Below are 25298 nucleotides of genomic sequence, written 5' to 3'. Positions count from 1 at the left end.
TCGGGTTTTAGGGCTTTCGGATTGGGGTTAATTATACAGTACAGTTGAGTGTATAGTTATAGCGTGCGCCTCTTCCAATGGCGTTGAAGTTGAGCTACAACATCAACTGATCCACATAAGGCCGGCCCATTATAGTGAAGGATATTCCTTTTAAATGAGCCCATTTTGGCTCGAGTGTTTTAAAAGAATAATTTTGGAAAACAAACCTCGTGTCTATTTTATTGGAGGAGATGATATGCTTACCTTAGACCATCTCTAATTTTTGGGTTAAAACTTAAAATTTTTAGCCCGAAAAATTTAGGTTTTATCCCAGAAATAATTTTTTTGCTTCAACCCTTAAAACCTAAATTTTTAACCCCAGATTATTAAAGAATGAATATAAAACAAAAGCATTAACTAAATTAAATGTGGTTCGTTGGATAACCAACGGTCATTTGAATGTGAGTCATTGATCACAAAAGGAGCCGTTGGGCTCAACTTTATTGCCGACAAGTAGCCAACACAACCCACATGGATGGGGTTGCCACCTTGCAGGCACTAGAGAGTTGTAAGAGTATGACGCGTCAGTTGGGTAAGTGATGTCCAATTGCTGGTTTCCCACTCACACAAGTGGGCCATCCCACTAACTTGGCCTAAATCTTGGTCGAAATTTGGCTTTTTTTTTTAGTTCTAACACTTAGAATAAGGGTTGGAATGAAATGGGGGAATAGAAGGGAAAATTTGAGACTTACTCCAAGGGTTGGAGTTGGTCTTATAGACCGAGATTGTGACCGCTTATGTAGGAAGCACTTTAGCTGCTTTTGTTAGAAGTGTGTTTGTGGAAAAGGAACAAAATATGCTTTCTAGATAAGCACTTTAGTCCTTCCTTTTCCAGAAAGCGTTTCTACGACAAAATATGAAAACTCAACATCAAAACAAGCTATAATACAGAAAGCGTTTCTACAACAAAATATGAAAAAACATCAAAACAAGGCTATAATACGCCTGTATTATCACTTCATCCATCAACCTATATTTCAAGCAAACACTAAAAATTCTACATTCTAACATCACAACGATGTTACGAATTTGACCGCAAAAAACCGATGTTACAAACGTCACCAGAATCTGACACTCGATAATCTGATCCTAAATCCTGCATAAGCAGCACGTTGATTGCATGGCCAGTCTGATGACATTGCAGAACCAAATAAGGTAATCATATTAAAGAGCAACTTAGCTACATCTAACGCCTTCCCTCAGCTTCCACTGGCATGATCCGTGGATCAAGCGTTGACAGGATCTGGGGCATTGACATGCCTCCAGACACAACAATTTCTGCATTCCAAGGATAAACTGATAAGATACTGCATTGGTGATAGGTACAACTTCATGGAGATAAAAGTACTCTAGTTTAATCTTTCATTTTCAGGTTTGGGACGTGGTAGGTAAATTCAAGCTAAGGGCTCAAGTCTATTCATCCCTGCCGTTCTATTTCTAGTTGAAGTAGAATACATAAGCTTACTCACCAATTCCCTCCCGTACAGATAAATTTGGTCTGATAACATCTTTGGTGTTGACCAGGAATACATCACCAATGTAAAGATGGTTCGTGGGAACATAAACACAGCACAACTCTTCATCCCCAGAATAGCTCTGCAAGTAATTTTGGGGACAAGGAGAAATAAAGTCGCCATTACAAACAGTCTGAAAAACCAATTACGTTTAAAAGCACAAGCTGCACAGCATCATTTCATCTGTTGTATCCTCGTTTTTCACAATGAAAAGTTATTAGCATACCTGAAGGACAACGGATGAAGTGATGAACCCGAATGCATATTCACCAATACGTGGATGCCTTATTATGGCCACTTCCTTGAAAGCTTGTGTATTTTGATCTAAAAATTATAAAGAGCTAAGGATTAAAGATTGACCCATCTAATTCATTCATTCCAACCAAGGGAACTGAAATTTCTATAGAGCTCACCTGGGGATATAGCAGAACTAATCTGCTTGGAGGCATTGTAGATATGACGAACAAATGGCATTCTTTTGATAAACCACTCTCCAAGGCCCAGGACAGATGCACCCAACCATGATGACATGAACACCCCAACGATAAATATGAACGTAATAGAAGTTACAAATCCAAGACCTAACATGTATATGAAGTTGAAAGGTCAGTTATAGATTGTAAGACCAAAACAAAAAAGAATCACTGAAAACGTATGTTTTGACTGTAAACTAGGCATTATATAATAATGGGCGGCATTTTTACTGAAGTTGAATTATCGCATCAAAATTACTGTCTCTAGGATTAGATGAAGAGAGAAAATGGACTAGATACTTAGCTCAGGCTCAGCAACCTCAAACCCCAAGACCATAACTAATGCAAGTTAGAATGTACCAATCAAATAATGGGTTCAAGGATGCATTTCTGAACACTACATACCAAAAATGTCGATTCCAAGTTGAGCATAGATCGGAGAGAAGAAACCATCCACAAAGTGAATAAACCACCATGTGATATAGAAAGTGATCGCTATTGGAAATAAGATCACACTGCAAAAGAGCAAAGAGTGAGCGGCTAATATGATTCATATATATATATATATATATAAGCAAAAAGCAGTCTCAAAGAAGGAGAACGAAGCTTTGATCTCAATAGCTACTACTTCAAATGGATGCATCAAGAAAAATCCACACACGTATGACATGATTAGCGTAAAATTACATGAAATGGGCTCAGTCTAAAACTTGTAATAAGCTATGTTGTACATTTCTTGAATTCATCTGGCAAGAGGCCAGTTCTCTATCTTAACTAACTTCTAATATACTTCTACTTTCAGAAAGAGAGCAAAATAAATTATAAATACATGCCAACAATCTAAGTTTAAGTTCCTATCACTACTAAAGCATTCCATCTTTCAACTCTGAATCTTAAGAATAATCAGAAATCCAACAACTTTAAAAATATTTGACCCTCCCCACAACATAGAAGTGATTGTTTACACAGAGTATAAACAGAAAATAGTATTGCATATGAACATGATTTGAACGAAATGGGAGCCAGAAGAAAGAAATGCCCACCATCCTGTCATGAACTTTTTTGATGCCCAACTTCTAACAACTTTGGAAAATGTCTGCACATAGACAAAAAGAGATCAGAATGATTGTTATGAAGGGAGCACAAACACTCAAAGTATGGGAAAACTTATGCGCCAACTTAGGCCACCAAAAAGTAACAAACTTTGACACACTGTAACTGGTTCTTGATAAATTACTGCTGACTTACGAAACAAAATTTTACGTGCATTCAGTGGTATATACACGAATAAATTGTTTGATCTTCTTATCACATTACTTGGAAGCTCGAGCAGAGAAATAGAGCCACACTCACATCCAAATTTCGAACCAATAAGCAGAAATTAATACCGAAAATCCATATTAGCACATTACAAGTCCAAATGAACTGATGAAAATTTGACAAATAAAACAAGAGCCAAATCTGAGTTTGCTCCTCCATTAGCTCAGGAAACAGTAAATCAGACTAAGTCAAACACAAAATTAGAAACTTAATCGCAAAATCAACGCATAAATCGTAATTAACACAAACACACTAACTTCATTCGCAACCTATGCAAAAAATTACAGCCTTTCCCTCGAATTTTCCTCCATTTTCTCAGCAACCAAACACAACGCAACACACAAAGCAATGAAATTTGAAACAGAAATCGAGACTCACCTCGCGGCCGGTGTGCTGGGATGACGAGGAAGACGAGGAGGGTTTGGACGATGCATCTTCGTCGCCGGAGTCCTCCACCGGAATGAGAAGCTCACGATCCCGCGGTTCCCTGTCTCTGCTCGCCATTACGATCGAAGACGACGACTTCTCATCGCCCATCACCAGTAGACCCCCAAATTGATATACGACGCCGTCTCAACGCCGCAACGCGGGGGCTTTTTGTGCCAGTGAAATTCCAGAAGAGCGAAGGACTGTGATTAGAGAGAAGCTCTCCCGAACCTCGTTTTGCTTCCTTTGTATTTTTGGCATTTCAGATATTTGGTTTTTATTTAATTAATTATTATTGTAATTGGGTGACGATAACCAAGGACTAGAGAAAATTCGGACACGCTCTCAATAAAAAATAAAAAATTCGTCATTATTGGTCTTTTAACTTATCAAAACATGTAATTAACGTCATGTTTATCAAACTTCGTCAAAATTTTTATTAAAATAAATCACGTTGGAAGAACTAATACTACAATTGCTTTAAAATGTAGGGATTATTGCTCCAATTAAATTAAAATTGAAGAATGTTAAAGTTGTGGGACAATTTCTACAATTTTTCATTTAATTTTCTATATTTTCTCTTTGATTCAGCCTCACGTGCGTGATATATGATTCATTTTGACAAAAGTTCAAACGAAATTGACGAAAATGAACATAAATGCACATTCTAATGAGTTAAGGGAACAATAATTTTTAGTTGATGACAATTAATCCAATTAAATTAAAGCTAAAAGACAATTATTACAATTTTCTTCAAGAAGTAAAATAGTTAATCTATTTTTCAATTATCTAGAAATATAATAATATTGTGGAGATTATTATATTACGCGCATGTGCTGACTTTAAGGAAATGTTGTGTCTTGTTTACCGCTAATTAAACAAGGGGAGGATTTAATTAATGCTTAATCTCTTTTTGTTTCTCAGTTTATACTGTATATTGATGTTTGATGAGATGTCTCTTCCACTATAGGATGCCAGCAATTTTGGCCTGCAATTTGGTGTTATTTTTTGGCAACGCAATACTGAGATAAGAGAGCTGTTGAATCTCTACTATTTATACATACACACTTCTTAATTAGGAGTGTAATTTAATTTCGATTGTCTTTTAAATGATTCAACCTCAATTTTAGATTTTTGCCACTTAGTACTGCGGTCCTATGATATTCTTCTTCACTGGTAAGTGAGAGGTCTTATATTTAATTTTCGTCAAAGGAGAATTTAAACCATATTATTACTAGTCATTTATGAGGCTTTGCCATCCCTCAACCGTTTTAGTGTAGATAATATCGTTTGTTCAAACAAAACAAAAAATATTTGGATTTCCAAGGGTGAATTGGGATGACTAGAGCTAAGCTTAAATTGAAAAAATGATAATAGCGTCTTTAAAAGAGATGTCAAATTTATATTGAAATTATTAATGTTTATAAAACACAACTGAGTTTCGTGTTAACTTAAATGTTTTAGTCAGGTCAAATGGCAGCTCCACTAGTTACTGGCAGTTTCCAAGTTCTTTTTGTATTTTATCGCTTTTTTAAACACCATGCCCACATATTCTTACAATCAAATTTAAAGTGGAGTTCATTGTAGATACACAAAGGATAATCCACCTCAAGTTGATTTTAATTTTAAATGCTTGAAAAAAATAAACATAAGAAACTAGATCAAACTTATGATTTCATCATTATTGTTTGAATTTCATCATTATTGTAAGTATTTATAAAGTTTATTGGCATAATTGGACAAAGATTCTCTTCCCTCCTCTTTTCATCCCCTTCCATCTCCTCCTCTTACATTCTTTATTTTGTTTTTCTTTTTCTATAAAAAATTAATATAAGATGTTGACGTGGCTTAACCGTGACCATTCAAATAGGAGGGGAGAGGAGGGAACGGAAAAAAAAAAAGAGATGAGAGAATCCTACCAATGTGTGGTGGCATAGATTGCAATTAGTTTGTTTATTTCTTTGTATTGTTAATGGATTTGAATTTTAGTTGGATGTTTAAAGATGAGTTTTTCTCAAGGAAATAAAAATTGCAGCAAAACATATCATTCAGTATTACGGTCTAGTGATATTTCTGTTTACTTGTAGATGAGATGTTTTAAGTTCGATTCTCGCCAAATGCAAATTTGAACCATATTATAGTTAACACATTGTTAGACTTAACTCATCATTTTTCCTTTTGTGTAGATAATATCGTTTGTTAAAAAAATTGCAAGACCTGACTCTAAAGAACACTACAAATTTTTCAACCTCAATTTTGAATTCCTCAGAACGGATTGAAACCCTTATAATCGTCATGGTTTATTAACGAAAAATCGCTATCGCTATGTCTATTTTCTAAAATCCTTTTACATGTTTGAAGATGGTGATATGATGAGATGGAGTTGAATAGTCACCAGTACTGAAATCCATAGAAGATAAATGTATGTCACCAATCAAAACAATATCAAGTCAATAGACGAATCACCGCGTGAAATAAAATGGAGGATGAAGATCCTTCCCGTTCGTTTCGCGCGAAACAAGTAAGAAAAACAACAATTTGCTGCTACACGATCTGGGATTGACGTTTTAGATTACATGATCCGGTCAGGTCCGGAGAGAGGGACAGGAGGGCATTCTGGTCCATTTAATCTCATTTTAAGCGGACGTGGATGACTTATCATTTTTGTGGACTGAAGGAGGTTGACTGGGGTTTAGAGACTTTAGATATTTCACTTATCCGTTGGGCAACACAAACACAAACACAACCACAAACGCTGCCTTTTTCCAGTTGCGATCTGAATTACTGCAGGGTTGTAACGGTGGATACCGCCATGACAACCCACGAAGCCTCCTCTTCATCCTCCTCCAAGCCAAAACTTTGGAATTACGAAGTGTTTTTGAGCTTCAGCGGTGCAGACACACGCAATGGCTTCACGGGCCACCTCCACGCGGCTTTAAAAGACAGGGGATATCAGGCTTATTTCGATGAGGACGATATAGAAAGAGGGGAAGAAATCAAAGACCAACTGTTCCGGGCGATCGAAGAGTCGAGGATCTGTATCGTTGTCTTCTCAAAGAGGTATGCGGATTCGAGTTGGTGTCTTGAGGAGCTGGTGAAGATCATGGAGTGCAGATCCAAACTGGAGCGACATGTTTTGCCAATATTCTATCATGTTGATCCTTCACATGTCAGGAAGCAGGACGGAGATTTAGCCGAAGCATTTCTGAAGCACGAAGAGGGCATCAGTGAAGAAAAGGATGACAAGAAACGTGAAGCTAAACAAGAAAGAGTAAAACAGTGGAGAGAGGCTCTTACAGAAGCTGCAAATTTGTCTGGCCACCATCTTCAAATCACTGACAATAGGTAATCATTCACCTACTTTTCAAGATTTAAGTTGTATTACTCTAATTAACATGCTTAATTAATACACCTTAATCCCTCATATAAAACCTAAACCGTGAATCGAGTTTAATTAATACACCTAACTATATAAATGAATGACTTTCTTTCTTTTATTCAAGTTGGTCAAAAAATCACATACTAGCTAGCAGGTATATATGACGGAAAGAAGGAAAGAAAATTGTTAATGTAGTGATAGCTCCTACTGAGCCTTCATTGAGTCCCACTAATGTTTACGAATTCAATTTTCAGGCGCGAAGCAAAGCTTATTAGAGGAATTGTTGACAAGATTATTACTAAATGGCTTCCAAGCACAAACAAATTATATGTGGCCAAGCACCAAGTTGGAATCAATTCTCGCATTCAAAATATTATCGCTTTTCTTTCAAGTGGTGGACCAAATAATGTTATCATGGTTGGAATTTGGGGGATGGGTGAATTGGGTAAAACAACAGTTGCCAAAGCCATTTATAACCAAATTCATTGTAAGTTTGAATTCAAAAGTTTCCTTGCCGACGTTAGCGACACTACAAGTAAACATGGTCTAGTTTATTTGCAAGAAACACTAGTTTCTAACATCTTGAAAAAGAAGTATAAAATAAGCAGTGTTGATGAAGGTATCAGTCTGATAGAACAACACTTTCAACGTAGAAGGGTACTTGTCATCGTGGACAATATAGATGAAGTGGAACAACTCAATGCAATAGCTGGAAATCGTGATTGGTATGGTCCAGGAAGTAGAATTATCATAACAACAAGAGATGAACATTTACTAAAGCAAGTGGAAGTGGACAAGATATATCCGCTTCAGAAAATGAATGAAGAAGAAGCTCTGGAGCTCTTTAGTTGGCATGCATTTAGAAATAGTTGGCCTAACGAAGGATATCTTGAACTCGCAAAAAAGGTTGTTTCTTACTGCGGAGGCTTGCCACTAGCACTTGAAGTTTTAGGCTCTTTTTTGATTAAAAGAACCATATCAGAGTGGGGAAGTCAATTGGAGAAATTGGAAAAAATTCCTGATGGAAAAATAATAAAACCACTAAGAATAAGTTTCGAAGGGCTAGATGATACACAAAAGGCTATATTCCTTGACATATCTTGTTTCTTTATTGGATGGAATAAGGACTATGTCATAAAAGTATTAGATGGATGTGAATTTTCTGCAACAATAGGAATCAGTGTTCTTCGTGAACGATGCCTTGTAACTGTTGAACGCAACGAGTTGAATATGCATGATTTGCTTCGAGAAATGGCCAGAGTAATCATTTCTGAAAAATCCCCTGATCACCCTGGAAAATGGAGTAGGTTGTGGAACCCTCAAGTCGTCACCAATGTATTAACAAATAAAACTGTAAGTACATTCCCAATAAATTTTAGATTAATGCATCATATGTTTCTTACCAGTATAACCTTTTGTCAACAGGGAACTGAAGGAGTCGAAGGACTTGCTCTACCAAGGACCAGTTGTTTCACTACAATAGCATTTACCAATATGAAGAAACTGAGATTGCTTCAGCTCAACTTCGTAGAGCTCAATGGAGAATACAAACATCTTCCCAACGAGTTAATATGGTTGTGCTGGCATGGATTCCCTTTAAAGTCCATACCAGATGACTTTATTAATCAACCAAGACTAGTTGTTTTAGACATGCAGTTTAGCCAACTGCTACAAGTTTGGGAGGGTTCCAAGGTACAATCAATTACACATGATGATATTCTGTTTCTATTTGTTTTTGGATTCCCTCCTCTTTTTTATGAGATATTCCTTTTGAATATTAATTTCAATTTTCCTTTGCTTTTGTGCAACAGTCGTTGCTGAAGTTGAAAATCATTAATCTCAGTTATTCCCGTTTGCTAATTAAATCACCGGAGTTTTCACAACTCCCAAATCTTGAAGAGCTGATATTGGAATGCTGTTTTAGTTTGTCCGAGATTCACCCCTCCATTAGTCATCTTGAAAGACTGTCTTTGGTGAACCTTACGAGATGTTACAAGCTTCGTTCTCTTCCAAGGGATTTCTATAAGTCGAAATCTGTTGAGACTCTTCTTCTTAATGGATGTTTCATAGAACTACATGAGGATTTAGGGGAGATGGTATCGTTGAGAGTACTTGAAGCAGAGAGTACAGCCATAAGGCACGTACCACCTTCCATGGTGAGACTGAAAAATTTCACTCGTTTATCCCTAGAATGTGTGCAATTGTTGGGGTTGCCTATTCCTGAGGATCTTGGGAGTCTAATTTCCTTACAAGATTTGAATCTTCGAAGGAATGATTTTCGTAGCCTACCCAGCCTCACTGGTCTTTCAAAGCTCGAAACTCTACGGCTAAGTGGATGCAGAAAGCTTCAAACGATCCCTGATTTACCAACAAATTTGAAATTTCTGTATGCATTTGATTGCCCTGCATTGAGAATTGTGCCAAAGTTATCAGAAAGGGCAAATGGGAGACAGCTGAATGTAAGTGATTCAACCAAACTCACTAAAGTTGTAGGTTCCGGTAAGTCATTAAACACCATGACATGGATTGATATGAAAAGGTGCACCAATCTCACAGCTGAGTTTAGGAAGAACATCCTACAGGTATCTCTCTCTCTCTCTCTCTCTCTCTATTGCCTTCCTATCCTGCGCATGCACACACAAACGCACATGTACATGTACATATATATGACACTTGCATTGTATATGTAGGGATGGACTTCTTGTGGATTTGGTGGCATTTTCCTCCGTGGAAATTATGTTCCTGATTGGTTTGAGTTTGTCAACGAGGGCAATAAAGTCAGTTTTGTTATTCCCCCAAGTGATGAGCGTAATCTTGAAGGGCTGACTCTATTCTGCAATTTTGAAAGGTTGACTCTGTTTTGCTTTTATTGCTCAGGCAATAGATTCAATCGTCCTCTTCCTCTTGCCAGTATCACTGTAATAAATAATACCAAATGTACAGAGTTGGGGGATTGCATAGTCAGAGAAGATTGGGAGGGGCTAATAGATAACAAACCAGCCCATTATATTTGGCAGGGACAATTATCGAACCATAAGCTCAATTTGCAAGGCAAGGATATAGTTGAAGTTGATATAATTTTTGCGGAATCTGATTTTCCTCAGACAGTGAAGAGAACAGGGGTTAATCCAGTATGGGACAAACCTATGGGTTAATCCAGCTCGGTTCTATGATCATGATCCTCTCGGCCTTGCACATTTACGTCCTTCTTTGTCTGTTGAGCTTATGAACAAGAGATGTTACCCTATGGCTTCTTGTCAATGCACGTCCTTTTTAAAAGCGCTAACAAGCAAGAAAACAGATATTGTAACACCCAACGTTTTCTTATAATGGACATTCTCATTTTACTAGCGTAATACTACTTAATAGTCAACACTGGACATTACATAATCAAAGTTATTTGCAATTCAATAAGGCCATACCTCCCCTCTGAGGAGAACTAATAATTGGCAACATCAGAAGGCGATCAGACACTACCATGTTTAAACCATATGACAAATTGATTTTGGGCGATAATTCTAGAATGGAGCGGCTTATAGAATTAACTAGGGGTGGCTTAAAAAAACCAAAAACCGAAAAAAATCGGACTGAACCCTGAACTGAAAAATCAAAAACCCAAAAAAATGGAACCAAGAAGGGAAGAACCGAACCGAATTTTATTGGTTCAGTTTCGGTTTTGGAGTTCGAATACCGAACCAAATCCCTTTACACTTAATTACACACGACATTATTTGAAATCTAGAGAGTCTGGATCAAAAAACACTGACATCTTCATTTGTTTCTTTAGTTTGACTTTGTCATTGTTTTTGTTTTTGATGTGAAACTTCTGTTACAGGGCAGGAACTTGTAGTTTTCATTTGGATAAAAAGCCATGGATGGTTTAAGACTTGTAGCATGTCGTATAAGGGATCGGATAGGACTAATAGTACGAACCCGGCCGTTTGGTGTCTTCTCGTATTAAATAGTCGCCGGATTGACTTAAGCAGTCCGATAGAATAGTCGGGTATACACCTTCTTAATAAACCCTTCCAAAGGGAGTGGATTATTAGTCGGGTATAAACCTTTCCTCTCTCTAGCACTTCGTTCTCCACGACAACGCCTCTCGCCGTCGTCGTTTTCGCCGTCATCCCTCTCGTCGTCGTCGTTCTCCCGATCGTCTCCTATAGCCGTCGTCGTTCTTCCCGTCGCCTTCTCTCGCCGTCGCTACTCTCCTCGTCGCTATTCTCCTGGTACTGTCGCTCTTCGTGAAATCCGTTAAGTACCCGAAGAGTCTATGTTAAAATGCATGAAATAAACATGTTGGAATAATGGTGAAATTAGGCTAGTCAACTTTCTTGTTCAAGGTTAGGCAAGTTAGGTTAGTCAAGCAAGATAGGTAAGTTAGGCAAAATTAGGCTTATGATCTTTTTCTTCCCTATATATATGTTTCATCTTGTAATTGTTTCATCAATCAAATATACATCAAAATTCAATATGGTATTAGAGCTGTGATCTGGGAAAAACCACAAAACACAGCTCTAAAGCATCCACGAGGTCAACCATTCTAGGCATGGCCTCTCATTCAAAATGGGAAAATCCCACCCGCTCTATCTCCACCACTCGGATCAACCTGGTGCAATCCTCGTACCACAACCATTGGTGGAAGACAACTACAACACATGGGTTCAATCCATGAGTATGGCCTTAACGGTCAAGAACAAACTTGGTTTTGTTGATGGAACGATCAACAAACCAAGTGAGGATAATTTTGATGAGCTGCAGCAATGGAATCGCGGCAACAACTTGGTCAAGACATGGCTACTAGGCTCCATGTCAAAGGAGATTTCAGGGAGTGTCATCAACTACAAGGATGCTCGACAAATGTGGGCCGATCTGCAGGAGAGGTTCTCACATGTGAATATAGTTCAGTTGTTCCATGTTGAGAACGAGATCCATGATTGCGTCCAAAGCAATATGAGTGTAAGTTCTTACTTCACTAAACTTAAAAGTTTATGGGATGAACGTGATACTTTGTGTTCCATTCCAGCATGCAGTTGTGGAACAAAGAATGAGATGAACTCATATGTTGAAACTCAGAAAACCATGAAATTCCTTATGGGATTGAACGAATCGTATGCTACGGTTCGAAGCAATACTCTTCTTCTCGAACCACTGCCTACGGTGAACAAGGCATATGCGTTGGTCCTTCGACATGAACGCCAGGCAGAGGTTTCCAATGGGAAAAGCACACAACTAGAAACTGCTGTCTTTGCAGTGAAGAATCTGTCGCGAGAACCTACACCTGAAGACAAGGAGATGCGATGTGGAAAGTGCAATAAAACCAACCACATCACCAAAAATTGTCGTGCACATCTCAAGTGCACTTTTTGCGGATGGAAAGGCCACACCTTCGATTTCTGTCGAAAACGGAAAGCAGCCACAGAGACCGAATCCAATCGTCTCTTTTCTTCAAAGGGGAATCAAGTTTCACAAAGTAACAAGCAAGAGACAGTGCCTAATTTCCCGTTCTCTCAGGAGGACTGCAAGCAAATCCTTCAGATGTTGAACAAGAACAAATCATCATTTGCCAATCAAGTCAGTAATCTTCCTAGTCATGAAGAACTTTCAGGTAAAGCCTTCTCTTTTTCATGTAAAGGAACCAAAAGTATTTGGATCCTGGATAGTGGTGCCACGGATCACATAGTTTGCAGTCCTAGTCTCCTTACACACTCACGAGCTGTTGAAAATCATACAGTTGAACTGCCAAATGGTTCCATTGCCAAAGTCACTCACATTGGACAAGTTGTTTTCTCTCATAATCTTATCCTTGAAAATGTCCTATGTGTGCCGTTCTTTAGGTTAAATTTAATATCTATCAGTAAACTGGCCTATGATTCCTTATATGTCACCATTTTCTTCACCCAATTTTGTGTCATTCAGGACCTTCGCTCGGGGAAGATGATTGGGACGGGAACTGAAAGGGATGGACTTTACTACCTCGACCCATCAAAGAAAGGAACATGCAACAATATTCAAACCGTCTCACCAAAGCTTTGGCACCAACGCCTAGGACACTCATCTCATAAAGTCACTTCGTTATTACCTTTATTTAACAATAAGGCTTGTGATTTGGAAAAATGTTTAATTTGCCCATTGGCCAAACAAACAAGATCACCCTTTCCTTTGAGCTCTATTTCTACCAAATCATGTTTTGAATTATTGCATATTGATATTTGGGGTGGTTATCAAGTTGCTTCTATTTCAGGTGCCAAGTATTTCCTTACCATCGTAGATGACTACACTAGAAGCACTTGGGTTTATTTGATGAAACATAAATCTGACACAAAAGACATTTTAGTCGGATTCATTCAAATGATTGAGACTCAATTCAATACCAGAGTTCAAATCATACGAAGTGACAATGGCCCTGAGTTTAAGCTTGAGCAATTTTATGCTCTCAAAGGCATCATACATCAATCTAGTTGTGTCAACACACCACAACAAAATGGTGTTGCCGAACGTAAACACCAGCATTTGCTCAACGTTGCTCGGGCTTTGCTCTTTCAAGCTTGTTTGCCAAAACGTTTTTGGGGGGATGCAATCTTAACCTCAGCCTACCTCATCAACAGAACACCCACTCCACTTCTCCAAGGTAAAACACCTTACGAAAAACTGTTTCACAAAGCACCTAACTATTCCCATTTAAAGGTTTTCGGTAGTTTATGTTTTGCTTCTACACACGCCCAAAGGCCCTCTAAATTCGACCCCCGTGCAATCCAATGCATTTTTCTTGGGTATCCTTATGGTCAAAAGGGTTATAAATTGTTTGATATAAAACACAATAAGACTTTTGTTTCTAGGGATGTTGTTTTTTTTGAAGATCATTTTCCATTCCAAAATCATACCACTTTCGCTGCCCCGTCTCCATCAAACATTACACCCTCACCCATCACGTTTGACTTGACCTCTCCCATTGAGTCGCACTCAAGCCTTGCACCCGAAGAAATAACCATCACCTCTCCCACACTTGCCGACATCACACCACTCTCATCTCCTTTACCTACTACAACTCCACCACCAGATACCTTATCAACACCTTCACATACCCTACACTCTTCACCACCTCCAACAACTCCATCACCAGACCAACCACCTCCACTCCGTCGTAGCACTCGACCGACCAAAACTTCCACATTTTTGCAGGACTTTCATGTTGAGGTGGCCCTCCCTTCCCGTGTTGCTCCCACATCTTCCACAAGCATGGTCCAGTCATCAGGTACATCTCACCCCATATCTCGTTATTTATCTTATGACCATGTATCCCCCACTCACAAAACATTTCTCACCACCCTCACCATTATCAAAGAACCCACTAGTTTTTCGCAAGCTGTTCAGGATCCAAAATGGCGTGACGCCATGCAAAAAGAGATTGTTGCCCTTCATGACAATCGCACTTGGACTCTTGTGCCCTTACCACCTCACAAACATCCCATCGGTTGCAAATGGATCTATAAGGTGAAGCTTAAACCTGACGGCAGTGTTGAACGCTACAAAGCTCGTCTCGTTGCTAAAGGCTACAGTCAAATTGAGGGGCTTGATTATCGGGAAACTTTTGCTCCAGTTGCCAAGCTCACCACCGTCCGCGTCCTCCTTCCATACGAGGCTGGCATCTTCATCAACTTGATGTGAACAACGCATTTTTGCATGGTGACTTATACGAGGAGGTTTATATGTCCTTGCCTCCTGGGTTCGGACGAAAGGGGGAGACACGAGTATGCAAATTACACAAATCCATTTATGGTTTAAAACAGGCCTCGAGACAATGGTTTATCAAGCTGTCTAGTGCTCTCAAGACTGCTGGTTTTCATCAATCATGGTCAGATTACTCATTGTTCGTCCGAAACCGTCAAGGCAGTTTTATGGCATTACTTGTGTATGTTGATGACGTGATACTTGCAGGTAACAATTTGAGAGAAATTGAAGAGACTAAACTCTTCCTTTCCCAACATTTTAAACTAAAGGATTTGGGAAAACTCAAATACTTTTTGGGGATAGAAGTTGCAAGATCTAAACAAGGGATTGCCTTGTGCCAACGCAAATATGCGTTGGAGATACTAGAAGATGCTGGGTTCCTTGGTGCGAAGCCCTCAATATTACCAATGGAACCAAACCTGTCCCTTACACAAACTGATGGGACGCTCCTACATGATCCTTCTTCATACAGGCGACTCGTAGGGAGGCTGATTTACTTAACCATCACGCGGCCTGACCTGACTTATGTGGTTAATATGTTGAGCCAATTCATGGACAAGCCACGACAACCACACCTTGAAGCGGTGCATAAGGTTCTCAGGTACATCAAACAATCTCCTGGACAGGGAATTCTTTTGCCTTCTACAGGTTCACTACAATTACAAGCCTTTTGTGATGCTGATTGGGCTCGGTTTAAAGACACTAGAAGGTCAATAACCGGTTATTGTATCTTCCTTGGACAAGCACCGATATCTTGGAAAACGAAGAAACAAAGCACAATATCTCGTTCTAGTGCAGAGGCAGAATACCGTTCTATGGCTACTACTTGTTGTGAAGTTATATGGCTAAGAAACATTTTGAAGGACTTGCAAGTAAAACATGCACAACCAGTCACAATGTTTTGTGATAATCAAGCTGCCATGCACATTGCTTCGAACCCAGTGTTTCATGAACGAACGAAGCATATAGAGATAGACTGTCACCTAGTACGTGAGAAGATTCAAATGGGAATGGTGCAAACAGCTTACATACGGACCTCGAATCAACCTGCAGACTTGTTCACCAAACCACTAAGCTCGGCACAATTTGAGGTCTTAATTAGCAAGTTGGGTGTCATCGACATTCACACTCCAACTTGAGGGGGAGTGTTAAAATGCATGAAATAAACATGTTGGAATAATGGTGAAATTAGGCTAGTCAACTTTCTTGTTCAAAGTTAGGCAAGTTAGGTTAGTCAAGCAAGATAGGTAAGTTAGGCAAAATTAGGCTTATGATCTTTTTCTTCCCTATATATATGTTTCATCTTGTAATTGTTTCATCAATCAAATATACATCAAAATTCAATAGTCTATGATCAAGGTAGCGATTAGAGCCTAAAATTAGTAAACTGATGAAAAACATCTTAAGATATTAATCACAACTAATTAGTTACTACTTGCATGTCTCTAATAATAACAATAACAAGCTTTATTTCACTAATTGAGATCGGTTTCTAAATAAGATTTGCTGTATGATCTTTCTAACAACTGCTACTTGACTTCTAAACTAAAAATAAAAATAGACAACCAATTGCTAGGAATCCAGCTGTCTAATAAGATTATTTTATTACATTAAAAATAGATAACCAATTGCTAGGAACCCAGCTGTCTAGTAAGATTATTAATATTACATTAATTAATTAGCTCCAATAAAATTTGGGATCATCTGTAATCAGATCATATTTTATACGTGAGGATTATTATTTATTGTATATATTATAATTTATTATGGATCGATAGCGTCTGCGGTTTCGTGCTAGTTTCTTTCCTCTTTCCCCATACCGGCCCGTCGGGACTCATTCGTTTATCAAGTTCAGACGTAAAGACTATTATATTAATTATTGTGGACGACTTTGTGGATTGAAGAAAGGTTGACTTGGCTTCGGTATTACTCTGTTCGGCAGCACAAACAGAACCACCGCCATTTTTTTCAGTCTCTGATTTGAACCACCGCAGTGCAATAACGGTGGATATCGTAGTGCTACAATTATTACATTTGGTACTTTCATATTTGCTCTTTGATTCAGTCTCTTATGCGCTACATGTGACTCATTTAAATTGAAGTTTTAAAGTAATTGAAGAAAATGTCATTTTTTCTATTATTTAGGAATATAATTATAATATGTGAAGATTATTATATTACGCGTATGTGAAGACTTCAAGAAAATATTGTGTTTTGTTTACCGCTAATTAAAAAAATGGGAGGATAAATTAATGTTTAATCTCTCTTTGTTTCTGAATTTATACTGTGTTTTGATGTTTGATGAGATGTCTCTTCCAATTATAGGATACCAGCAATTTTGGCCTGCAATTTGGTGTTCTTATGTGGCAATGCAATATTTAGATAAGAGATTTGTTGAATCTCTACTATTTATAAATACAGAGATTATATTCACGCACCTCAAATTACTTTCCCACATTTTTTTAACTTTTTAATATTTTTTTATCAAGTATTAGTGGTGTGTAGAAAATATTAAAAAAATAAAAAGATGTGAGAAATGTAATTTAGAGTGTGTAAATATAATCTCTCTTATACATACCCACTTCTTAATTAGGAGTGTAATTTGGATGATCATTTAAATTATTCAACTCAAGTATTGGATTCTAAAAGCTAGATTGGGATGAGTAAAGCTGGGCTTAAACTAAAAAAATGATAAGAGCGTTCTTAAAGGAGATGTCAAATCTATAAGTGACATCATTAACGCTAATAGAATACAATTGAATGAATTCATATCCTCTACAGAGTTAGTAGTCATGGGCTGATGAATTGCATAATCTAGACTGAGAGAGAGAGAGAGAGAGAGAGAGAGAGAGAGAGAGAGAGAGAGAGAGAGAGAGAGAGAGAGAGAGAGAGAGAGAGAGAGAGAGAGAGAGAGAGAGAGAGATATATTCTAACCCTTGATTTTTGTGAGGTGAGCTAGTAAGATTGACTAATGTGGGCTGTAAGATTTGAAATGATTGATTCAAATTACGCAATCCGCCAGCTCCGGATTGTGAGATCCGAAAAGGATTTTGTTTCCAATTGAATTTGGCTTTAACTTAAATGTTTTAATGATGTGAAATAGCGGCTTCACTTTGTGTTGTCAATTTTGACGTCGTTTTATTTTATTACTTTTTAAAACACAATGCCCACCTATTTCTACAATTAAAGTTAAAGTGGAGCTCAGCGTACGTACATAAATAACTTTTACATATCATCTTATTGGAGATTGCATTAGTACATGAACAAAGGGAAGCAAAAATAAATGAACTTAAGTAAGTTGGTTTTTGTTAATCGGAACCCTATGAAAGTTAAAGTGGCAAACCGTATGGACAAAATTAAAGTTAAAGTGGAGCTCCACTCCTCACGTTTGGTGTGCTAGTGGCTTATTTAGTGGATGAGTCATTTTTGGCTCCCACAATTATATTAATCTATTATAAAAATCATTTAGTAAATTTGACATTTGATGTCAAATTTGATAGCCAAAGGCTTTGCCTTCACTTGACTTAGCGTCACGTAAGAAATTGAAGGCTTGATTGAAGAAAGTTTATTACTATTTTCTACTGTTGTATGTCTACGTGACAGTTTTAACATATCATTTGTTTTTTTTATAGTCAAAATTTTGACATATCTTTGGAGATGTTTTTATTTTTAGTTTTTTGAAATAGTACTTTAACAATATTATATATTTCTAGTGTGGCTAGTGGGTTCACTATAATATGAAAATATAGGCATAATTGTTATCATTTATCGAGTAAGCAACTATTAACAATTTGAATTCAAAAGCCATAAAGCTAATATTTCTAGATTTGTAGGATAAAGATGATTTTTAATGGAATTTGAAATACTAAATTCTGCTAAAAAAATAAATAAATCCGAATGTTTGATTTTTTTTTTTTGAAAATGGCAGTGTTTGTAAATTTCAAGAAAAATAAAATCTTTTTTGGATAATTTAAGGTCATCTCCAACCGAATAAGGGCCAAAGGGCTCCTTAGCCCTGCAATAGATTATATTTTAATGAATAGTGTCAGACCATATTTTATATCATCTTCAATCGAGGGGGCTAAAGGGTCATAAGCCAAACATAGCCCTTTGACAAAAATCATCTCCAACAGAGGGGGCTAAAAAGTCATAGGCCAAACATAATTTATTATTTAAATTGAATTATTATGGTTAATTCAATTAAACTACCATATTAAAATAAGATTCTCAGACATATTTTGAGTGCCACTTGTAGCCAAATGAATAAGTCTTCAGATTTCTTATCTTTATATAATCTCAATAATTTTTTTGATACGATTTCGAGTGACACGTTGATAGGAGCATATTTATGCGCCTTAGTTAGTTAGTTCTTATGCATTTATGTTGTGTTTTCTTAGTTAAGTTAGTCTTTTAAAGCTATTTTCATGTGTTTTCAGGTTTTAAGGACAAAGTGAGCAAAATGATGCAATTTGGAGCATTTTGGAGTAAAATTGAGCTAGAATGGAGCTCATGCATGTGGAGCACAAAGAATGGACGAATTTGAAGGATTGAAGAAGCTAGGAATGTGTTTCAAAGTTGAAGAATTGAAGATACAAAGTTTCCTAGTTGAAGTAGGAAAGGGCTTAAAGTGAAGGATTCCTAAATGAAGAAGGATTCCTAATCAATGTAGGAGTCCTAATTGAAGATGGATTCCTAGACGAATGAAGTTTCCTACTCAAGCAAGTATTCCTACATGAAGAAGAAGAGTTAAAGTCAAAGAATCAGCTCAAGAGAAGGATCTTATCCAAAACCTCATCCATAACCTTATCTTAGCTTATCTTATCCAAACAAACCTTATCCTATCCTATCTTATCCTAATCCTAAACTATCCACATTTCAGCCACTTAGGAGGGTTTCTAACTAGATTAGGATGTTTAAAATGGGATTTCTAGAAGACCTAATCTTATCCTACAAAGATGGCGCCTAGGAACCTTTCTAGAAGCCTAAAAATATGCCTTGCATTGTCTTTCTAGAACCCTAGCTATGTGCCGCACCATATGCCTTATTTCCCTTGGAATTTCAGATTTCTAGAAGCCTTATCATCTCCTATCTTTGTGCCGCACATTATTTCCCATTCCTTTTGGGTTTTTGACTTGTTTTCCTTATATGATTGTATGTTATTATCCTATGCAGATTAGGCCTTTAAAACCTTGTCCTTTGCTATCTAGGAGTGGGGATTTTCAGCCTATAAATACAAGCCCTTGCCGCACCTTTTCACTCACCATCCTCTACCATATTTTCACTACATCATTCACCCAAAACCCCTCATTGTGCCGTGAGTTTGCAAGGAGAAGAAGGAAGGAATCTGGAGCCGTGCATGCCATTCAAGGAGCTTGGATTGTTGGAGCGATTCTAGGTGTTTTCTATCTTTATGTTAATGTTTAAATTTATTCATCTTTGTTTATTTGCGAACATGAGGAACTAATTTCTTTATAGTTAGAGGGGAATTCAAAGCCATGATCATATGTTTTATATGACTTGATTTCCTCCAGTTATGATTTCATGAATCGTGAATGTGGTTTACTTATCTATTTGATTGATAACTTGTTCTTGTGTGTTAATTAAGGATGCATACTTAGTTCGCATGCATGAATTTGATGCTAGAGTATAAGGGAATTTCACCTAATCGTTATTAACTTATATTCATAAGTAGTAAAAGTCGCTAGTCACGATTGTGTTAAGTAAATCCTTGGCAAGAGTAACATGCGTATCCCATAGTTATGAATGCCTCGTCAATGCTTATGATTTCCATTGAACTTCATGATCTTTGATATGTGTCTCTATCATGCGTATTCCATAGTTAGGGTCCTTGATAAGAATAATTTGGTTGTAATGCGTATTCCATTCAATTCAATGAATCTAGGGAAATCTGAGAATTAATTGGTGCAATCTAGTTAATTTGGGGCATTGTCATTCATGGTTTGTTGAAAGAGTAATTGGAAATCGAGTCGTATGCATATGTTTCATGTGTGGAGAAGGAACCTTCTAACTAGCCTTTCACCATCTTAATCTACATCAAAATCGTTTTTGTCAAGTTTGTTTTCAAAGTTTTTGTTTTAAAAGTTAAATTCGTCCAAATCAACCCCCTTGCTTTTAAATCTTGTTTTTAGAGTCAAAACGTGTTTTTTTTAAGTCTTTTGAGTCTTTGAAGTTCTATTTTCGTCCAAATCACTTGCTAGGTCTAGAATTGAGTCTTTTTGATTGTTTCTTGCTGTTTTTAGTGTTTTAAGTTAGTTTTGAGTCTATAGAGTCTAGTTTAGTGTTTTTGAGTCTTATTTGTGTTGATTAGCATCCCTAGTTAATCCCCGGTTTAGAACGATCCCTACTTGCATCATTACTACAATTGTCATCAATAGGGTTTAATTTGTGTGTCAACATAATTTTCACATCAAATTTTGGCGCCGTTGCCGGGGATTAGCAAAGTTGCTAATCCCTTGGATTGTTTTATTTTAGTTTGTTTAATTAATTCCAGATTCTGATTTTGTTTTTGTTTCTTGTTTTAGGCACTAGTTTATGACTCGGAGTACTCATCCGATTCGTGAACACATCTTGGACTTTGACGACGATTTTGAGCGAGAGTTGAGACGAAAAAGGAAGAATCCAGAACCCAGTGAATCAAGTTCAAACTCAGAAGCCGAAGTTGAGTTTGAGGAAGAGGAACCCACGGCACAAGTGGGTGAAGTTGAGACAGTCATGGCACAAGACAATCGTACAATAAAGGAGCTTTCGGCTTCAGGATTGGATAATGCCGCACCTCTATGTATTCAATATCCCGCAGCTGCCCAAGGAAAGACCGAGGAATTCGAGTTGAAGTCAAGTTTGCTACACCACATTCCGAAGTACCATGGGTTGTCCATGGAGGATCCTAACAAGCACTTGAAAGAGTTCGAAGTGGTTTGTTCAAGCATGACTCCAATCAACGTTGATGGGAGCATATTAAAGATGAAGGCCTTTCCCTTTTCTCTCTTAGAAAAGGCGAAAGATTGGTTATATGAATTGGCTCCCGGAACAGTCACATCTTGGGAGAGCATGAAACGGGCCTTCTTGGAGAAGTTTTTCCCAACTTCTCGAGTCATCCTCCTACGAAAAAGGATAAGTGGAATTCAACAAGAAGAAGGTGAGTCTTTTCCTACATGTTATGAACGTTTTAAATCTCTTGTCGCTTCTTGTCCACAGCATCAAATGAAGGAGGAGCTTCTTCTACAATACTTCTACGAGGGACTTCTACCAATCGAACGACAAATGCTAGATGCTTCGGCGGAAGGAGCTTTGGTGGACAAGACTCCTACGGCAGCAAAGACTTTGATTGCTAATCGAGCGTTGAACGCTCAACAATACGAAGGTGTTGGACAAAGAGGCACTCCACGGCAACACCAAGTGAATGAGGTAAGTGCCATAACCGAACTTCAAAATCAAATGGCTAACCTTACTACGTTGCTTTCTCAGGTTGTGGAAGGGCCAAAAGTTCAAAATGTAAGTGCGTGTGGCGTATGTTCCATGCAAGGACATCCTACGGACAAGTGCCCACAATTGATTGAGAACGGAGGGTGGGAGACCCTCAATGCCGTGGGCTTTGGACAGCAATACCAACAAAGGAATGATCCCTTTTCTAACACCTACAATCCCGGTTGGCGTGATCATCCAAATTTCAAATGGCGGGAACCCCAACAAGGCCAACAACAAAGCACATTTCGGCAACAACCCCCGGGTTTCTATCAAAAGCCATTCGCAACCAATCAAACTCAAATACAATCTGCCCCAACAAATTCAGGTACGTCCTTGGATAATGATACAATTCTTAAATTACTAAACACTTTGTCTCAGGGGCAAGAGAATCAAACCAAAGCATTGCAAAGTCAAGATAAAAGGGTGGATCACTCGGAAAAGCAAATTGGGCAGATTGCGGAGTTTGTAGGACAGTTTCGAGACCAAGGAAGACTCCATAGTTCAACCGTTGCAAATCCAAAAGGGGGATTCGAAACCGCCAAAGCAATTACATTGAGGAGTGGCAAATGAATAAGTCTTCAGATTTCTTATCTTTATATAATCTCAATAATTTTTTTGATACGATTTCGAGTGACACGTGTTGCTAACATGAGTAACTATCCAGATTTCTTATCTTTATGTAATCTCAACAATTTTTTGGATAGGATTTCGAGTGACACGTGTCGCTAAAGTGAGTAACGCTAAAATGAAAAGTACGTGAGAAATAGTGTATGAATGACTTAGGTATTTATAGGAAAAAAATTAGAATTTAAAAAAAAATCGTCCAAAAAAAAAATCAAATTACAACGGTAACCTGACGGCATATGCTGACGTCAGCTAGCCATTACTGATTGGCGTCATGCTGACGCTAGGTAGTTGTTGGCATTCAAATGGGCTGAGCTGGATAATTGGCAAAATGTCAAGCTTGACATTTTGGCACTGGAGGGCTGGTTGGCTGGAAATGGGCAGCCCACTTACCTGATTTGGGTTTAAATCAGATCTCTATTTCGGCACAGCGAGAGGGAGTTTACTATGGTCAGTGCACTGAGATTTGTGGAACTAATTATATCTTTACGCCTATCGTCATAGAAGCTGTTCCTAAGAGGGGGTAATATTATAAACTTGTCCTTTCTCTTTTTTCACAAATATGACCGGTAGGCGAAAAAGAATCAACTTGTTTTGTTTTGATCTAAGTTCTGTTTTAACCCGGTGGGGCCCATAAACCTTTTAGCCTAGCTTTCGATTGAAGGCGATTTTCGTGTTATTTCAAATTATTTTTAATCTTATGATCATTTAATCGGATCGGTTGGAGATGGATTAAATAACTTCTCATTTAGAGGGGTGGTTCAATCTAAAACCTTCGACAGACATACATATGTGAAACGACTTTATTATGGAGTCTGCAAAAGTTGTTTTGAACAAGAATGCAATCATTTCACTAAGAAAATCTAAAGTTGAATAAGCTTAATCACGGCCAATAATCTTTTTGACGAGTTGAAATTTCTTCATCCATTTTTGGCTGTAGTCCCTCTGTGCCTTTGCTTATTGAATGACACTTGTCCTTTTACTAACTGCAACTAACACTGACTTGACAATATTTAAAATAATAAAAAATAAACCAAATATTAAAGAAAAATTAATAAAATTACCCTAGCAGCCTCTGTTCATAAATTATTTTCGACGCCATGGCCGATTTTCTCTGGTCCTTACCCATTTCTCATTTCTACTTCCATGTTCTGCAATTGCTTGCTGCGTTTGTGTTTTCAATTTTTAAATCACTGCGGGTTTTTATCCTGCGATTCATGACCGTTAGGTTGGTTTTAAGTCGATCCTTTTCTCTGGTCACTCCGGCGAGATTATCCGTAGCTTCCACAATGAAGTTTTTATCGGTGAGTTTATGAACAGAGATGTTGGAACCCAAATCTCAACCCTATTTCAGTTCATAACAAGAGAACCCTTTAATCTGAAAGACACCGCAAAATTAAAGCCCTACCCAGCAGCTCGCTCTGTAATCTGTACGCATTGGATTTCAAAATCGCAGGCCATAGCTTCGGACTGCTGCGAGATCAACCTCGGCGGCCGACTCGTACTACGAAATGTACGGTTTTGGAACTGAAGGAAGGAAAATGAGTAAACATCAACAATTTTGTTTGATATGGCGGCAGGGCCGGTTTAGGGATTTTTGAGGTCTGGGATGATGTTAAAAAATGCGCTCTTATTTATATAAAATTATATTTAGAAAAATATTTCAAACTTAATAATTTAGAAAAACGGGATAATCAATTTATTTTGCATTGAGAGAAGGAAACAAAAAAACTTTGGGTTTACAAGTAGATAGATTATGAGTTTTATTTTTTTATTTGAACTTTTAAAGTGTTTTTGTCTAAATCGTGATATATTTTTTCTTATTTATTAACCTCGTCAATATAAGACTAAAAAAATAATAATATTTTCGAGTTTTTAAAGATATGTATAAATAATGAATGAACACTAAATTAAACATTTTAATAACACGTAATATTATTTGCAAATTTAGTCTACATGTTACCCTTTGTTGAAGATTAGACTTGAATTGGAACATATATTTAAAAATAGCAACCCACATAGCTACTAGCTAGTAAATAAAATAACAACCAAACAAAAATTTGTGAAAAATGAAAAAAAAAACTTGGACATAGCATTTTGAACTTAGGACTTCTCGTTAATTTTAAACAACAAAAATCATTGCTTCTAATTAAACTTCTTGATCATTTAGCCAAATTTTATAAATTTATACTATTATGAAAAGAAATTTGTAAAAAATGGAATGTAAATATGGTGTTTTGAACCTAAAACCTCATTAATTTTAAACGATAAAACCACTAGTTCTAGTTAAATTTCTTTGTCACTAAA

At 37.4% G+C, this 25298-nt stretch overlaps 2 protein-coding genes across 2 annotated transcripts; one reads left to right on the top strand and one right to left on the bottom strand.

Moving 5' to 3' along the window:
• Nucleotides 1-896: 896 nt before the first annotated feature.
• Nucleotides 897-4106, bottom strand: LOC103448883 (protein LIKE COV 1-like). Its single transcript, XM_008388139.4, has 7 exons — nucleotides 3725-4106; nucleotides 3070-3122; nucleotides 2432-2541; nucleotides 1967-2134; nucleotides 1780-1877; nucleotides 1509-1635; nucleotides 897-1317 (listed from the first exon to the last, which is right to left on the bottom strand). The coding sequence occupies exons 1-7, from the start codon at nucleotides 3881-3883 to the stop codon at nucleotides 1226-1228; spliced, it is 807 nt and encodes a 268-aa protein (XP_008386361.2). The 5' UTR covers nucleotides 3884-4106; the 3' UTR covers nucleotides 897-1225.
• Nucleotides 4107-6407: 2301 nt separating this feature from the next.
• On the top strand, nucleotides 6408-10501 carry LOC103448891 (disease resistance protein RPV1-like). Its single transcript, XM_029097331.2, has 5 exons — nucleotides 6408-7117; nucleotides 7406-8504; nucleotides 8577-8843; nucleotides 8963-9733; nucleotides 9842-10501. Exons 1-5 carry the CDS (start codon nucleotides 6423-6425, stop codon nucleotides 10304-10306), a joined length of 3297 nt encoding a protein of 1098 aa, XP_028953164.1. The 5' UTR covers nucleotides 6408-6422; the 3' UTR covers nucleotides 10307-10501.
• Nucleotides 10502-25298: the final 14797 nt, after the last annotated feature.

The sequence above is a fragment of the Malus domestica genome, chromosome 02, assembly GCF_042453785.1.
Source record: "Malus domestica chromosome 02, GDT2T_hap1".
Taxonomy (NCBI): domain Eukaryota; kingdom Viridiplantae; phylum Streptophyta; class Magnoliopsida; order Rosales; family Rosaceae; genus Malus; species Malus domestica.
The sequence above is the reverse complement of the archived record's forward strand: the minus strand, read 5'-3'. Positions and strand labels throughout refer to the sequence as shown.

Bases quoted from the DNA above. Each gene is read 5' to 3' on its own strand.
- LOC103448883 (XM_008388139.4), bottom strand. From the start codon at position 3,883: ATGGGCGATGAGAAGTCGTCGTCTTCGATCGTAATGGCGAGCAGAGAC. The intron at 2,135-2,431 runs GTATGTAGTGTT...TATACATGTTAG, and splicing joins ACTTGGAATCGACATTTTTG to GTCTTGGATTTGTAACTTCT. The intron at 1,878-1,966 runs GTGAGCTCTATA...TATAATTTTTAG, and splicing joins TAGTTCTGCTATATCCCCAG to ATCAAAATACACAAGCTTTC.
- LOC103448891 (XM_029097331.2), top strand. From the start codon at position 6,423: ATGACTTATCATTTTTGTGGACTGAAGGAGGTTGACTGGGGTTTAGAG. The intron at 8,844-8,962 runs GTACAATCAATT...TTTGTGCAACAG, and splicing joins AAGTTTGGGAGGGTTCCAAG to TCGTTGCTGAAGTTGAAAAT. The intron at 9,734-9,841 runs GTATCTCTCTCT...TTGTATATGTAG, and splicing joins TTAGGAAGAACATCCTACAG to GGATGGACTTCTTGTGGATT.